The sequence below is a fragment of the Desmodus rotundus genome, chromosome 6 (genome assembly GCF_022682495.2).
Source record: "Desmodus rotundus isolate HL8 chromosome 6, HLdesRot8A.1, whole genome shotgun sequence".
NCBI classification, from domain to species: Eukaryota; Metazoa; Chordata; class Mammalia; order Chiroptera; family Phyllostomidae; genus Desmodus; species Desmodus rotundus.
Genome location: NC_071392.1, coordinates 75,838,867 through 75,854,738, shown reverse-complemented (window position 1 = coordinate 75,854,738; position 15,872 = coordinate 75,838,867). Strand labels below are relative to the sequence as shown.

Genomic DNA, 15,872 nt, shown 5'->3' with positions numbered 1-15,872 from the left:
TCCACGCTGTGCTGAGGCTCTGCATGGGTTACTGAAGTTAGCCCTAGTGTTCCCACGAGGCAGATGTGGTTTGGCCCCTTCTTGCAGAGGAGGCAACTGAGGCTCACGGAGGTTAGGGAGTTTGTTTAAGGCAATCTCCCCCAGAAAAGCCGGCCGACGCCCCTCACTACCGGGGGGAACTCAGCTCCAGGCTCTCAGCTTGTCCCAACGGTCTCAGCCCTTTTCCTGGGGCGTGAAGGAGGTGGAAGATCCCTTCTGCTGCTGCTCAGCTGGGACCCTGGGTGGGACCTGTCTGGGACAGCGCTCTGCTCCGAGGCCCAGACAGCTGAACCATAGGCCGGAGGGGCCTTGAGCCTAGCCGTGGGAAGGCTGTTCCTGCTGTCCTCCCCTCACCTGGTCCAGGACAGACTGTACTGTTCCAGGGCGAAGAAGGGTCTCCTGAGTGACTGGGGTGAGGGGGCTGTGGACTGGAGCCTCAGGCTTGTGTTCCTCCCGTTGCAGGGAACAGGGCTTAATCCCCTCTCCTCCCCATGCCCACAGGGGTCTCACCTTCCTCGCTGTGAGGCTGGCCCCTTGGGGTGGGTCTGAGTCCTCAGCACCAGGCGTTGTTAGTGGGCTGGCCTGCAACACCTGTAAGGCAGCTGGGTGTGTGGGAGGGAGGCTGCGGCCGAGACAGGGTGATGGGCAGGAGGGCCAGAGCTAAGCAGATGGAGACAAAAGTGAGAGATTGAAACAGCCGGCAACAGCAGGCAGCAGAAAGCTTCACAAGACTCAAGGACAGGACAGGAAGATGCCCACTGGGCCCGGGAACTGGGGTCAGATGCTGCAGCCAGCTGCAGGGCCTGGGGGTGGGTGGGGGGTCGGACCCGGGGTAGAGTCACCAGATTAGGCAAATGAAAATACAGGATTTCCAGCCAAATTTCAATTTCAGGTAAACAAGGAATACTTTCAGTATAAATATGTCCTATGCGCTATTTGGGATGCTCATACTAAAAAATGATTCGTTACCTGAAATTCCAATCTGACCGGCGTCCTGTGTCTTATCGGGCAACGCGAGACCCAGCATCTACAGTTTCCTCAGCCATCGAGGCCGCTGGGAAGGCACCGAATCGCAGCCACTAACAGCCATCTTCATGCAGCCAGGGAGGGGGCCCCCAGTCCTGTGACATTCTTAAATCTTGTCATCATGGACATGGGGGCCAGGGTGGGGACATGCTGACTTCCAACAGGGCTCTTTTCTCAAGTGCCAGCTCAGAATAAGAAGCCACTCCACCCTGGTATCTGCTGTTCCAGTCCGTGCTCCCAGAAACTGGGCTGAGGGGCTCGGTGGGGTGAGAAGGCTGAGCCTGTGGGCTCCTCAAGGGGTGGGCGGCAGCAGGTGGTCTGGACAAGTGCCTGGTGTATACATGGCCTCTGTGAAGGGTGTCCGGGGGCCCAGACATGGCGGGTTCAGCCTGGGAGATCCCCAGCCCACCCCGCAGAATGCCCTGGCTGGAAGGGAGTTCTGACTGCTTTACAGATGACTGTTCTGAAGTCCCACAGCCTCCGGGCCCAGAGCCACCTCACCACTGTGGCCTCTGGCCATGGTATGTTACTGCCCCTCATGGGGGTCCAGCTTCTTCTACTCAGCAGAGTCCTCCGCCCTCCTTCGTCGCGGCCACTGCGGACGCAGGCGGAACCACCAGCACCTGCGTGGTGCTGTCCGTGCAGATGCAGAAACTGAGCGCAGGCAGGAGACGGCCAGAGTCCTGCAGCGAGGGGGTGGAGCCCCCACCAGAATCGAAACTGACTTGGATGGAGGCAGAACGAGGAGCCCAGGGAAACGTGTTGCTAATTCTGTGGCCAGTCTGGGTGGGGACCCAGAGAAGGTGCCTAGCTTCTGCAGACAGAAACTCAAGTTCATGGCATGTGCAGATGATGAAATGTTTTCTATATTTGTGTGCAGCTCCCCCCACCCCCCAGTCTTGGTAGATCCCAATTCATGCTGGAAGGGACTCTGCAAAGTTTTGAAAGGTAAGAGGTAGGCACTCTTTGCTGGCAAGCTGTGCCCCCAGCCTGCCCTCTGCACAGGTTCGGGCTGGCCTCACAATTCAGGGCTCTGAATTCCCCACAGCTAGCTTGACTTGAGTGGATGACTTTTGAGTCTCCCCTGCACCTCAGTTTCCCCACCTGTGAAGTGGGTGGAAATACGCTGTCATCCCAGGCTCCAGCGGCTCCGGAGTGATGCCCTGTTTGATTACCAAGTGGATTAAAAGTCCTGTGCACTTGATACAAGTAATTCTATCCTGTACATGGATAGTTGGGTTGAAAAGCAGCCTCAGGTGGCCTTCCCCCAGCCTCCCTGCCCCTCCCCTCAAGCCGCGACAGAGTGGGCTGTGAAGGAAAGAGAAAGATGAGAAAGACAAGAAGCTCCTCATGGCACCCCTGAGGTATCGCTGATGCTGTTCTCTCTTGCCGAGGGCTCCAAGAAGACCAAGCAGGGCTGAGCGCCCAGGCTGGCCGCCTGTTCCTGCCCGTTCCTCCCAGACTTGGAGTGGTCTCTGCCGAGAGGGGCTATGACAACCTAGACGGTGGGCTGCGGGCCAGCGGGCCAGGGCTCCTGCCGAAAACGTGGAGCTGCGCACTGACCAGTGTGGCTTAGTTGGTACGCATCCCACCCCAAACCGAACTCATTCTGGGCACTTTTTCTGGAACCTGTGTCTCTTGATGAAAGAGAATCCTTATCATGCAAGCTCAGATCTGGCCCCTGGCCAAGGCCGGGTCCGTTCAGGTGCTCCGGACACTCAGGTGGAGGACAAGTGTGCGCTGCCCTAGGGCAAGTCACACACCTCGAAGGCTGCGGAGTCTGTGCCTAGCAATGCCGGTAGTGAGGGCTCACTGGTCCCTGAGGTCAGCATGAGGATGAGAGCTTAGGCACCCTGCTGCGTCAGCTGGTGGCTCTGTGTGTTTCTGTCCCCTCCTTCTGTGGGGATCTTGCTGGGTTCTTTTTTTTTCCGTGAACAGCTCTTTTGAAGAGGGTCTTTCATCGTCTGCTCCTTCTGGAAGCTGGCCTCAAATAAACAAACAAGGACACAACTGAAATGTGTCCCAGCGGCTTTTCAGGAGGTTGGACATTAATGGAGTAGCATTACCATCTCCACAACGACCACCATCTCTCCCTCCCACGGGGTGGCAGGGAGCCATAATATTGATATTCAGGCCTCTGGTGGCCTCGGCAGCCAAAGCCACAGGCTGTACATGGCTGCTGTGTGCAGCCTCCCGCCTGCACCAGCAGGATGTCCGGGGCGGACCTGTTTGACTTCAAAGTGGGTAGAAACTGTCGTGGCTGTTGGGCCAAGGCCTCGCTAGACTGTGGGCTCCCCCCACTGCCATGGGCAGCCACAGGGCCCACCCAGACAGAGCCGCACCCGCTCTCCTCACACACGATGGACAGAGGGTGGCAGGGCTCTCAGACAGATTCAAGTGCCCTGCTCCACCCCGACCTCGTGGAGTGACCAAATTATCGACCTTCTGAAGCCTGTTTTCTCGTCCGTAAAGTGGGCATAATAATGCCAGCCTCACACAGCATAAAGCACCCGCCCAATAAATGGAACTTCCCTCCTCCCGGGTTTTTTAATTAATTACAGTCCGGAAGAAGAAACTGTGTTCACGAACACAAATGCCATTCATTTATTCAACAAACACAGACAGGCACTGTGCACACCTGGGCCCTTGGGCAGTCAGAGGTGGGGTCCGAGTTTGCGGGCACAGAATACACACAGCTGATGTAGTAATAAGGCACGTAGGGTCTGCGTTTTCTTGATAAAAACAAGAAGGCACAGGAAATGTGGAGAGTCTTCGGGAGGAATGTCTCGGCCTTCTAACCTCAAGGCAGAGGGCGACCTGAAGCAAGATGAAAGCCATGTTAAGGAGCTGGGCCTGGCTGAGGCCTACGCCAGCCTGAGTCAGCTGCTGCTGTGGCCCCGGCAGAATGAAGCAGGGTGCGTGGGCTCCTTGGACCCTAACAAGACTGAGGTCAAAGGGGCCTTCTAGGAACAAATGGTGGAGCTGGAGAACCAAGAAAGTAGGGTTCAAGCCTCGGGCCTTCCACGCAGCTAGCCGTGGAACTTGAACAAGTCACTCAGTCTCCCGGAACCTCAGTTTCCTCACCCTCACGAGTAGGAAGGGGTCGTCCTGAGACTCCAGGAGAGGAAGCAAGGAAGCGTGTGAGAGCTCTTGGTCAACAGCAAAGTGGCATTCCCGGGGCGGGAGCGAGAAAACCTGCGCTGGAGCCTTCATCAGCCAAGCACCCTCTGAGTGACCCTGGAAACACTCCCATCGAACCTCAGGTTTTCCTGCACCACTGAGACCTGAGGGGAAAGTGGAAGCATTCAGGGAAGAACTTTGTAAATTGGAATCTGTCTGGCCTGGGCCTCAGTGAGGGTGGCTTGCTTCCTTGGCCCATCCGTGGCTGGGTGCCCCAGGTCTCTGCGGTTGGTCTAAGGAGCCTGAGCCCTTCACGGTGGCCCTAAATTTACTCCAGGACATTCCCCCAGAACACTGCAGATCCAGGCCCTCCCTCCCAGCCCCCTCAAACTTACTCATCCAGGCACAGGAGCGCAGGAAAAGATGCTCAGCGGGTAGTCATCGAGGAAATGCAAAATAAAACCACGTGGAGCTGTGCCGCACACCCTCCCTGGGATGCGACAGTGAAAAAGGACACAGAGCAGCCAGAACTCTCACCTCTCTCAGGAGGTGGCCAAGGGAAATGACAGTGGTGGCAGGTTGGTAGCTTCAAATCGCCACGGTGAGGGTATTTATACCTCAGACACCAGCAAACGCCACAAACCGGGGCGTCCACCCAGCCCAGAGGGCTGGCTGTTAAACATGCGCCGGGGCGACCTCCGATGCAAACACACCCGCACAGACACTGCTCCAGGAGCGTTCGGACTGACTTTATTCACGACGGCCAGAAGCTGGAAACAACCCAGACGTCCATCAGCTGAGGGAATGGATAAGCAAACCATGGCGATGCACACAATGGAATATGACTCGGCAGAAACAAGGAGAGAGCTATTAATACACACAGCAACTTGGACAAATCTCAGAGCCATTATGCTAAGTGAAAGCGGCCAGGTTATATACTCTGAAAGAGTTCTATATGATTGAATTTATGTGAAATTCTAAAAAAGACAACTCTACATCAATAGAAAGCAAATCAGCAGTTGTCTGAGGCAGGAGACTTGGAGATGAGGTGGGGGAGGGGAGGAAGAAGATGACATCGGGGAGGGGCACCAGGGAGATTTGAGGGGTGCCGGGCATGCCCCATGTCCTGATTGTGGTGGTGGTTACAGGGGTGCACGTCTAATTGAACGTTTAAAATGGATCACCTTTTTGTATGTAAACTGATCTCACCAAAGTTGTGTAAACCAAACCAAACCAAACTAAACCAAACGCTCGCCCACCCTGCATCCCAGGCCTCTAGGCCCATCTCTCTGCTAACCGGTATACGGCACTGGCGCACCCACAGGCTGCAGGCCCCGGTACCAGCCTCGGAGAAATCTGCTCACCCCGGTGCCTGTCCACAGGCCAGGCCAGTGGGGAAGTGCTTTTGAGGCAGGACATGCGCCAGCTGGAGTCAGGATGGCAGGACTGGGCAGAGGCCACTCGCCCACCCAGGTGCCATCCTCTTGACCTCTGCCTTCCACCTGACGATGCCCCTGACCTGTGGGGGCTGACTGACAAAACCCTTGTCTTTCCCCTAAAGGCTGGTGGAGCTGAGAGGACTGGGGTCCCTGGCATTTAAAGAGAAGGGGACGGGAGGGGGCGATGGCCGGGAGGGGCCAAGGCCATGTCATCCTTCACCGTGTGTGCTTGGGGGGTTAGCATATGGCAGATAATAACCAGCTGCTCTCTGTCAGCTCCAGATGGACTCGCTGGGAGCAGGAAAGATTTAGGTGGGACATAATGATGAACTTTCCGAGAGGGCTCTTGAGAGAGTGGGCGTGCGTGTGTGCACACTCGTGTGGGTGCCTGTGTGTGAGGGAGCAAGTGTTGTAGAGTCAGGGCTGTGGACTAGGGCGGTTGGGATACATAACTCCTCTCTAGCCAAACCCCACTCTGAAATGAGCCTGGGTCCCTCTGGGCTGGGGACAGGGAGATGGAGTGAGGCCCTTTCTCTAGGTACCTTGGAAGGCAATTAGCTGGCTGGCCCATCAGTAAGACCCCAAACCAGAAGCCTGCGGAGCCAGATGGGTACTTACTTCCATGGCCGAGCCCCTCCCAGGTGGCCCTGTGCACTCTCCTCCCATTAGGGCAGAGGAGACCATCCGTCACCAGCAGGGACGGTGATGTCACAGCTGCAGGCCTCAGAGCACAGAAAGAGGGTTCCGACCCCTCTGAGGCGCTAAATCATTCATGGGGCAGAGAGCCCTGGTGGCAGGAGATTTACTGCTGAGGAAACACTTTAGGGACTGGTGGGGATCAATTCTTTAAAGAGAGCCATCAGCTGGCATGTGGCCTAAGGCTGAGGCTTGGGAGTGGGACAGGGATCCAATGGAGTGGGACTGGGGTGGGGGGCAGCTTGCCGGCTCCAAACAGAGGAGGGGAGGGAGTGCAAGGCCTTCACCCCAGGGTCTGTCCAAAGTGAAGGCAGATTCCCAGCGTGCTGGGAGGGAGGGGGACTCCCAGCTAGCCCGCTCTGGCTCACCCCCTCCTGCTCCCCCGTGGGGTTTCCTTGCCCACACCATGGGGGCTCTGCAAGCTGGGAAGGCAGAATGAGGAACGCTGCTGTGATGTGCCTGCTGAGCTTGCTGGCTTTGTGATCTCACACCGCCCGCCCATCCCGCTCCACCCAGTCTCTACTGGAAGGGGAGTCTCAGGCCAGCTCTGGTTTCTCTGGAGTGGAAGCTGGAGCATTACCTACAAAGAGAATGTGACTTCCTCGAAGGCCCAAACAGTCCACAATTCCAGAATTGGTGGTTCAGTCCCTGGGGTAGCACGTGCTAATTTAAGCAGGAGGAGCACGTGACATCCAGACGTAGCTTGAGGCTCCTGCTGCCCCCCCACCTCACCCCCAGCACACAGGGGGATCTTCACATCTCACACAGTGGGGCTCCTCTGGCCCCAGTCCAGCCCAGCTCACGCATCTCCATTGCTGTGGCCACAGCACACTTCCTAAGCGTGTCTTGAACAAGAGAAAGGAAGGGCTGAAAGAAGAAAGGAACAGCGTTTTCAAATCGGCTTTGGAAAAGAAGACACGCCTCCTGGGTTTCCTTTCAATTCTCAGTTTATAGGTGAGGAAACTGAGGACTAGAGGGGAACGTGACTTAAGCAAAGTCCCTGTCCATGAGATGGGAACCCGGCACGACGGGAGGCCCCTGGAAGTCACACTGGGCAGTTTCTGCCTCCCTGGAAATGGCCTTGGTCCCTGCGAAAAGGAGTGATGTGTTTACTCAGCGGCTGTGATGGAGACAGAGAGACCCCGACAGCCTCTGGCCCCTGTTCTGCCGCCGGGCGCCTCTGCCGAGTGCGCCTCGCCGTGCGGCCGGAGGGCCCCCGTGGGGCCTGGTGGAGGCCTCACTCCTGCTCTTTGATTCGCGCAAACGTATTTGAGGAGCGAGCACCTCCCGAGAGTCCTGCGCGCGGACACAGCGGTGATCGAGAGCGACGTGGCCCCTGTCCTCCTGGAGCTTGAATTTTACACCACCCTGGACTAGTGCTAAAGGCCTGGGCAGGCCGTGGCCCCCCCAACCCAGCCCCCCGCCCCCTCCCGAGGTTGGGCTGTTCTATAGGCGCAGGGCGCTCGCAGCGGCTTCTCTACAGGGCCCCGTCCAAGGCTGCTCCCTACGGTAGGGACCCCTGAGCCTCAGGGCAGGCCTCCGAGTTGCTGCGGGAGCTGTATCCGCACCACCTCGGCCAGTCCCTCCTCAGCTGTCTTCAGTGTGAGGTGGGCCAAGCAGAGCGGATTCCTACAGCGCAGGAGCGAAGGCTGGTGGAGCTTGGTGACGAGCAGACTCCTGGAGCCCAGCGTCCCAGTCCCCCCACCCACATCCAAGCCGCTCCTCCTGCACCTCCCGCAGCCCCCCCTCTCACCGTGCCCCCCTATTTTCCACCCCTCCCCCCGCATCACCTCCGGGGCAGGAGGGGCAGTCGGCTCGCAGCCCGGGACTCTGAGATAACTCTCCTTCTAGACGTCCCAGCACTTGCTTCGCACCCACCCCTCAGGTTTGTCCCCAGGAAAGTCTCTGCAGTTCCCGAGGTCGACTCCCGTGCTCGGGTAGAGGCCTGGAGACCGCAGCCCGCGCAGAGGACCTGGCGGTTCGGAGGCAGGGAGCTTCTCGGGCCTCCAGCCTAGGTGGTCCCTCAGCATTTCCGTTTTAATCCCCCCAGCCCCCTACCCCCGCTCCAGGAGTCCTTCTGGCCCCTCCGACTCAGCCCAGTGGCAAAAGCCCCAGGCAGGCGTCCGAACTGGGCTGTGGTCCCGGCTCTGGACCCAGTTCGGGGCCTACCTGAGCTCTAATACCTCCTGTGAAAAAGGAGGGGTTGGATCAGACAAACCCCGTATCCCTGCGAGGGTCGGAGGGGACGTGGGGTAAACCGACGGACCCCAAGGCAGACAGCGAGAGGAGACACGCGCAGTGACGCGGAGGCTGAGAGCATCCTGAGCCGGGGCTGGACGGGCGCAGGCCACCAGGCAGCGTCGTCGGCGAAGCGCGCACCGCGGGAGCTGGGCTCAGCGGGGTTACGCGCCTGGACAAGCTACCCGCTCGGAGCAAGGGAGACGAGACACCGCGCCCCTGAACGTAATGCATGGCCGGATCCAAGCTGCCTTACAAACAGGCAAAGGACCGTCCCATGCCCGTGCACCGGCCGCTCGTCCTCCTCCAAGAAAGGCGGACGACGTGGCCCTCTCGAATATGGGTGGCGACTGCAGGACTAAGGACTTCTTCTTGAAGAAGCATTTTGTTTTTGCTGTTTCCAAAGCGCGTGCAAAAAACCCCCCAAACATTTCATTATTCGAGTCTCCCGACAGTCCTCTGACTTGGGCAAGCTCCCGATTCACAAAAAAACCAAAAACAAACAAATAAAAAAACCCGAGGCTCAAAAAGGTCAGACAGACGCCCAACAAATACGTGTTAAGTGATTACAAATAGAGATTATTCTAATTTGAGACAATTAAGTCTTAACTCTCTGAAGCATCCCAAAACAGAAATAAAAGCGTTTCCTGCTGTGGGGGCTGAAGTATTCAGCTACACTTTGCTTTGGACCCGGGAAGCGAAACATGGCCCGGGGCCAAAACCGTATCTGTGTCACCGACCTTTGGATAATCTGCTGAAGGCTGCGGGGGATGGGGGGGCTCCCCCTCCACCAACCACAGACAAAATCTCCGCTTAGAACCTCCGGGTTCCCAGCCCCGGGGCTCAGGAATGGCTCCAGGGCTGCAGGCGGGACCGCGGCTCTTCGCACCTGATGTCTCACAGGCTGGCTCCGCGTCGGGGTGCAGTGGGGGGTTGGGGTCCTCCACGCCAGATCCGGCGGGTGAGGTGGATGGGGAGGCTAGGTTTCTAGCCCTGGAGGGACCCTGGCTGAGCTCTGGCCTGGCCCACAAGGCTTCTTTCCGGGGGCCACGCGCCAGTTTTTCCCCCGCATTTCCGAAAGGAGGTGCGAGGGGTATTAGCTTAGCACGACAGAGGAGAAAACCCAGGCTGGACTCAGTCCATCGCCCTGAGCCCCACATTCCCGCCAGCCGCCTTCTCAGCTGACTCAGGTCACGGACACCCTGGGGTGGGCGCTCAAGCCTCAGCTGCCGCCAGGGCCAAACTCAGTGGGGGTGTCACCTGGTGGGGGAAGGTGGGAGACCAGGCCGCAAAAACAGCTCCGGCGGCTCACGTGCCAGCGGGCAGCGAAAAGTCCCGGGGCAACCCCCTCCCCCACCACTACCCTGCCCTCCGAGCCGCAGCTCGCCCTCCAGCTCGCCCTCCGTCCGTCCGGCTCGCCCTCTCTCATTCGACTCCTCCAGGCTTCAGTAGACCGAATCAGATTAAACAACAACAACAACAAAACCCCAACTCCTGTAGTTTCTTTTTTTAATTGAAAATGTAACAGAAGCATATGCAACCCAACACGCACTTTGACTGCCTAGAAACAATCCAGCGAACAGGTAGTTGCCTGTCCCCCGGCCCCCAGCGCTCCTACACCGAGGTCACTCCTGTTTGCTCCGTCCCGGGTCTCCGGCGGGCACTCTGTGCGTACAGAACCTGGCACCAGCCGCCGCCACCTCTACTTATGTTTCCACACAAACAGAAGCCCATGTGTCTTTTTGTGTTTTCCACTTAACATCCAAATACTTCCCAGGATGGACGAGTACACTTCCCCTACTCCTTTACAGAGCTGGGTAGATTAGCACGGCAGGGTGGCCTGTCGCTGCCCTGTCTCCGTGTTGTCGTTGTCCTTGCCCACGGTCCCGACACTCCCTACCCAGCCCGGCTCTCCGCAGCCGCAGCCAAATCTCCGGGTTCCTGGCCCCTGGAGAACGTACAGAGACCGTGCGCCACTGGAAAGAGGACGCACAGACGCACAAACACACCGTCTTCGGGAAGAGTTGGGGACTTAGTTGGGTTTCAAACAGTCCTGCAAGCTGCAGATTCTAGAACAAAGCCCCGAGGGCTGCGGCTGGGCCGAGACCGAAAGACAGTGCTGGGGCGCCTCCAGCATCCTGGAACCCCCGGCACGCGGCCGTGGAGGGGCGTGGGGTGGGGGGTGGCGGCGAGACCTCCAGGGGCAACACAGGAGCCAGAAATACGGCGCTGGGGGGCAGACACCCGGGAGGCGTCGCGCAGGCGGGGGTACAGGGTCCCAGGCCGTGATGGTGGCTGTCCTGTAGTTGGCAGAGATGCACGGGTAGGAAGTACGCGCGTCCCCACACTTGCCTTCTGAGCACTGAGTCTTTCTACTCCTTTTGCAAATGGGGAAACTGAGGCTCTGCGAGGTGAGGTGAATCGCTGGAAATGGCGCAGCAGCAGGAAACTGAAGCGCGGGAGAACCCGAATCCGGGGCTCCGTCTTACAGGAAATGCCAGTTCCGCGGTTGTGGGGCCCAGAGCCCGGGGCTGCGCAGGGACCCCGCCAGCCTAAGCGAGGCCAGTGAGCGAACACCCGCCCCGCGCCCTGCAGCCGTAAGGCGGGAAGGGAAGCGACATCGAGAGGGTCGACGACTTTTTCACCCAACATTTTTCAGCACAAATTGGGACTGTCGTGGAGGGGGCGAGGTTTGGGGTTAAGGAAGCAAAGTGGGGCCGCGAAAAACACTAATACGGCCAGAGAGGAAAGCCAAGGAGAGAGAGTGGTCGTGTCCGGGGACGTGCGCCGCAGTCTTCCAGCCTGGAGTCGGCAAGGTAGCCCTTCCTAACGGTTATGGGGTGCTTCCTAAGCCTGACCCGAGGGTCGAGGAACACAAAACTGGGCGTCGCGTACGCACGGCTCTGGCAGAGCGGGATGCTGGTGGCAAACGATAAGGGCCTCTCCAGTGGGAAGGGGATGCCTTTGCGGGGCAGACAGAGGTGCCACCCGCGGAGGGAGGGCAGCACGCACGTGGGCGTGCGGGGAGCAGGGCAGGCCGGCAGAGTGAGGACCCGAGGTCGCCCCGAGCCACCTCCTCCCCCGCCTGTGCCCGGAGCCGAAAGGGATCCGAGGTATCGGGTCCCTGGGGGCCGCCGCCTTAGCATTCGGGTCCAGCTCGGGTTACCGGCAGGGCCTGCTCCCTAAAATATGTATGAGGCTTTTGCGGGTGTAGTTTCGCGGCCCCTCCCGGAGTGGGTTTGGGGGCGTCGGCGTGCGCCGGGAGCCACGGGGGTGGGGGGAGAAAGCAACGCTGGCCGCCGAGGCCGGCTCGACTTTCAGCAGCGCATTTAAGAAAAGGTGGAAACTGGATCTGTCTCGGCGGTGCCCCCGCCCTGCCAGCACCGACGGCCGGACCCCACGGCCTGGTCGGTGGCTCGCTTTGCGCCGAGCGGTGTCTGGTTCTCAACAGCAGGTGAATGGACCCGGGCGGGGCGCGCTGCGCACGGGGGGCGGGGCGCGCGCTATAAAGCGGCAGCGGCAGGCCGCGGGGGCCACTCGCAACCAGAGTGGCCTGCGCTCCGGCTTTGCAGTCTCTGGCGCACCGCGCCCTACCACTCGGCATCCCACGGCCCTCGGGGACCAGGTAGGACGCGTGTGGGGATGCAGCCAAGGAAGTTCAGGGAGACCTGGCGAGGCGGGGAATGCGTGCGGGCCCGGGGGCTGTTAATGTGGAAACCCCCACCCACACACCTTTGGCGGGATGGGCCCACTGCCTCGCTCAGGATCGCTCCTGTCCGGGTCCTGGCTCATCGAACCCATATCTAGCTGCGCTGCGAGGGATACCGAGGCCTGGCGACTCGCCCAGCCAGCTCTCCCGGGGTGGGAGTCTCGCCGCCTCCCGCGCCCGCGACCTCCAGGGGCGGAGCAGGCCCCGCCCAGGAGTCGGACCTATTGAAGGGCTGTATTCGCACCGTCACCCTCGACTGATCTCCGCTGGGCGGGGGTGGGGAGAACTACAGACCCCCCTCCCGCAGTCACCACCGCCACTCCCTTCCTTCGATCCAGCTGAGGACAAGGTGCTAACGGTCTTCGATCTTAATACAGGAGGCCCTTAGATTTGGTGGGGGCATCGGTTAAGCACTCTCCTTTTTAGGGGTTTCTCAGTCGCCAGACCTGCGGGGTCGGTCGGGAGAACTAGGAGCTAAAAAGGAGGAAGACGGATTAACGTTTTATTTTAATCTGTTTTTGAACTGCGGGTGCCGTCTGGGGCGGCAAGGCGGGGCTGGGAAGGGCGCCCAAAACGGCGGGGGGAGGGAGGGCGCTCCGGTGCCCAGGATGCTGGGCAAGGAGGCGGCGGCCACCCCAACGCTGACAGCCTGGGAGTCTCCTAGCCCCTGCCCCGCCCCTCGGAATGCTCCCAGAGGTATTAGAGCGCAGGACCGCTGAAAAGGATCTATCTAATCCGTGTCCGCCCCCTCTCAGGGGAGCCACTGCCGCAGTGGGGAGAAGTAAGGGGGATGGGAACGGGTCTGGGGGCGGCTCCCCTCCCCCTCTCCCTTCCTGGACAGGCAGCCTTTGTTCCCCGCGGCAGCCGTGGCCAGACACCCGTGAGGCTGCAGAGCTGGGGGAGCGTAGGTGGGTGAGGACGGGGCGGGGAGCATCTCATCCCTACTCAGGCCCCGCGCGCCCGGGTCCCGGTGGACCCGCTGGGACAACGCAGCCTAACGCACCTTTCTGCGGGGAAGACTGCGGAGATCCATCCAGTGGCCCCAGAGTACGTCCCACCTCCAAACGCACTTCCCCTCCCCCAGCCCAGGGTCGAATTTCCAAAAACGTAGCGCTACACACACCTCGGCTAGCTCCGGGCTCAGAGGGCGGTGGGATGGCAGGGCGTCGGGGCGCACCTCGGCCAACGGCACCCTAGACCGAGGGCAGGAGGCCGGGACTCAGGGCAGGCGGCGAGACCCCTGGGGACCAGACCCATCCGGGTAGGGAGAGCAGGCGGGGCTCCCAGCGTCTCCGCAGTCCCAGTCGGGCGTGTCCTGCGCGGTGCACCAACCGGAGCCACATTCAAGGTGAATCATCCCGGGCCCGCCCCCCGCCCTTCCCCCGCCTCTCGGCACCTGAGCCAATGGCGCGGAGCTGGGGGAAGGGCGGGGCTCAGGGGCGGTAAACCCTCCCAGAGTCATTATCGCTGCACTCCGTCGAGCCTCTGCACCTCTGCGCCGGAACCCGCGGGCCTTTCTTCGGCCTCTCCGTCCGGGGCATCCTGCGCACCCTTTTCCTCCGACTCCGGGCCCCTTTCCTCTCCTGCCCTACCCCGCCTGCCGCGCGAAGGTGGCTCCTTCTCAGGTGGCCGGGCAGGGGCGTCCCCCGGCAGATCTGTCACCCGACACCCAGGAAGCGCGCGGCCCCATCCCGGCTCCTCTTTGTTCCCCCGCGGGGCTCCGCGCTCGGGCGCCGCCTCTTCCCGCGTAGCGCCGTGGAGGTTCAGGGCGCTGCCCTTGGCCGGACCTGGGGTCATCTCAGGTTCAGTCCATCTGGCCCGCTCCGAACCAGGGCCCTTTTTGCGGTGTTTCTCCCTTGTGGACTCCTTGAGAGCTGGGAGGCGGCGGTGCTTCCAGCTCGGAGCCGGCGCAGGTGAGTGTCCGGGGCGGGGCCGGGTGGAGCCAGCGCCGGGCGGGGAAGAGAAGGTGGAGGCGGGCGCCCCGGGGCGAACCGTGCTAGAATCCGAGTTGCGGGCGGGGGGCCGGGCGGGCGAGGGCTGCTCATCGCGGACGGCCTTCGGGGATGCCTGACTGGTCAGCCTCCCAGCTCTCCCGCGCCTTCCAGCGGAGGCACCCACGCGGCCCTTTGGTCCTGGGTCCCCGCAGGCTCGTGCGTCCAGCGCTGTGGCCTGGGCCCGTGGAGGCCGCGCGGTTTGAGGGCGGATTGTGTTTGGCGAGGTGCGTATCCGCGCGGGCCCCAGCACCTCCCTGGGGAGTCGAGCAGGGGTTGCGTCGGCGCTCCGCCGCCCTTGTGGGCTCAGGTTGGAAGCGCAGGCTGCGAGGTGGCGGGCGACCAGGACCGGGGAGAGTTGGCTATTCGAGAGCTGGCTAGCGTCTTCAGCCACCTCTCAGGGCTTCAAGGCTGGTCGGTAACGCTTCGGTGGCCCCGGGGCGGCCCCGCCCAGTGTGGAGTAGGGGAAGCAGATCTCAGACCTCCATCTCGTTCCTGCTTCACGGTCACCCATCCTGGGAACCGCAGAGCACGCGGCTGAGACACCCTCCCCCCATCCCTGTTAGCTCCAGCGAGCACCCGGCCCCTCTGGGCTCGGATCTGGTGGGCGGCTGGATGGCGCTTCTCCGGCGCCTCACCGGTGCACCCATCCTAGGAATCGGGCTGCGAGGGTGCGTCCCCAGAGTCAGGGATCGCTCGATTACAATGGGCCCTCCAGGCTGATCCGTTCACTTTCCCTTCCGCCAGTGCCCGCTTCCCAACGCTGCGTGTGGATGTGCCCGCGGGGGGCGGGGAGCGCTAATACTGGCTCAGAGCGATTAGGAGCCGGGACTCGGCGGTGTCCTAATCAACCTCCCCACCCCCACCGTCACCCCCAACGGGTAGGTGATGACGAGCTCCCTGCTTTCTGCCGGACTTCGCAAATCTCTTGAGGATTAAAAGCCCGATTTTCCTCCTGGAGGCCAGGTGGCGGAAATCTGCACTGCGCCCCTAGTCATTTGGGGGGGTCACTGGGCTCCACCGTGTGCGCACCACCCTCTGCCCGTCCCGCAGTGAGCCCGAAGGTCAGGTCTCTGAGCCGAGGCTGCGCCTTCCAAGAAATCTGTCCTGACGGTGGGTCGAGCTCACCGAAAGGAACGTTGTCCCACGCCCAGCTCGGAGCCGCGCGGGGCCCTCTCTTTCGCCGTGAGGCTCTCGGTTCGGATTCTGCTGCTAATATGCAGCCTCCTCTGCTGGTTTCTGCCCAGCTCATGGCCGTCCCTACTTGCACTGGAGGCCCTGGCTCTGCACCTGGGGAGGGGGAAGTGGGCCCTCTGGGGTCGCCCTTACACAAAGAAGAAAAAAATCTGGGATACCGTTCTCACTTGTGAGAATTTCGTTTACTCCTTTTCCCCTGCCAGGCGGGCTAACGGGGCTCAGGGGCTGATGCTGTGAGCCCACACATCTCCAGCCCGAGTTAACGGCGGGTACGCAGGTACCAGGGCCTCCTTGGAAACAGCTTTTGGTCCCTCCCCTGAGACGTCATGGGGAGACAGGGTGGCCCTCACCGAGCCCTGGGCGTTCCCGAGGGCCACAACCGCCCCCAGTCGCCAGCTCCTTGGACCTCCGGGACAT

At 60.9% G+C, this 15,872-nt stretch overlaps 1 protein-coding gene and 1 pseudogene across 1 annotated transcript in view; one reads left to right on the top strand and one right to left on the bottom strand.

Annotated features, from left to right (window-relative positions):
* Positions 1 to 2,641, top strand: part of LOC112299834 (RNA-binding protein 34-like) — a 25,073-nt pseudogene extending 22,432 nt beyond the window's left edge.
* Positions 1 to 15,872, bottom strand: part of LOC123479176 (atherin) — a 23,204-nt gene extending 7,332 nt beyond the window's left edge. Inside the window, exons 1-8 of the mRNA XM_053927386.1 lie at positions 15,806 to 15,872; positions 13,391 to 14,654; positions 6,901 to 7,187; positions 4,581 to 4,955; positions 4,150 to 4,349; positions 3,704 to 3,882; positions 1,009 to 3,045; positions 550 to 699 (exon numbers count right to left, since the gene is read on the bottom strand). Of these exons, the coding sequence (XP_053783361.1) occupies positions 13,729 to 14,654; positions 15,806 to 15,872 (993 nt within the window). The 3' untranslated portion in view covers positions 550 to 699; positions 1,009 to 3,045; positions 3,704 to 3,882; ... (2 more) ...; positions 6,901 to 7,187; positions 13,391 to 13,728. The remainder of the gene's footprint in view (positions 1 to 549; positions 700 to 1,008; positions 3,046 to 3,703; positions 3,883 to 4,149; positions 4,350 to 4,580; positions 4,956 to 6,900; positions 7,188 to 13,390; positions 14,655 to 15,805) is intronic.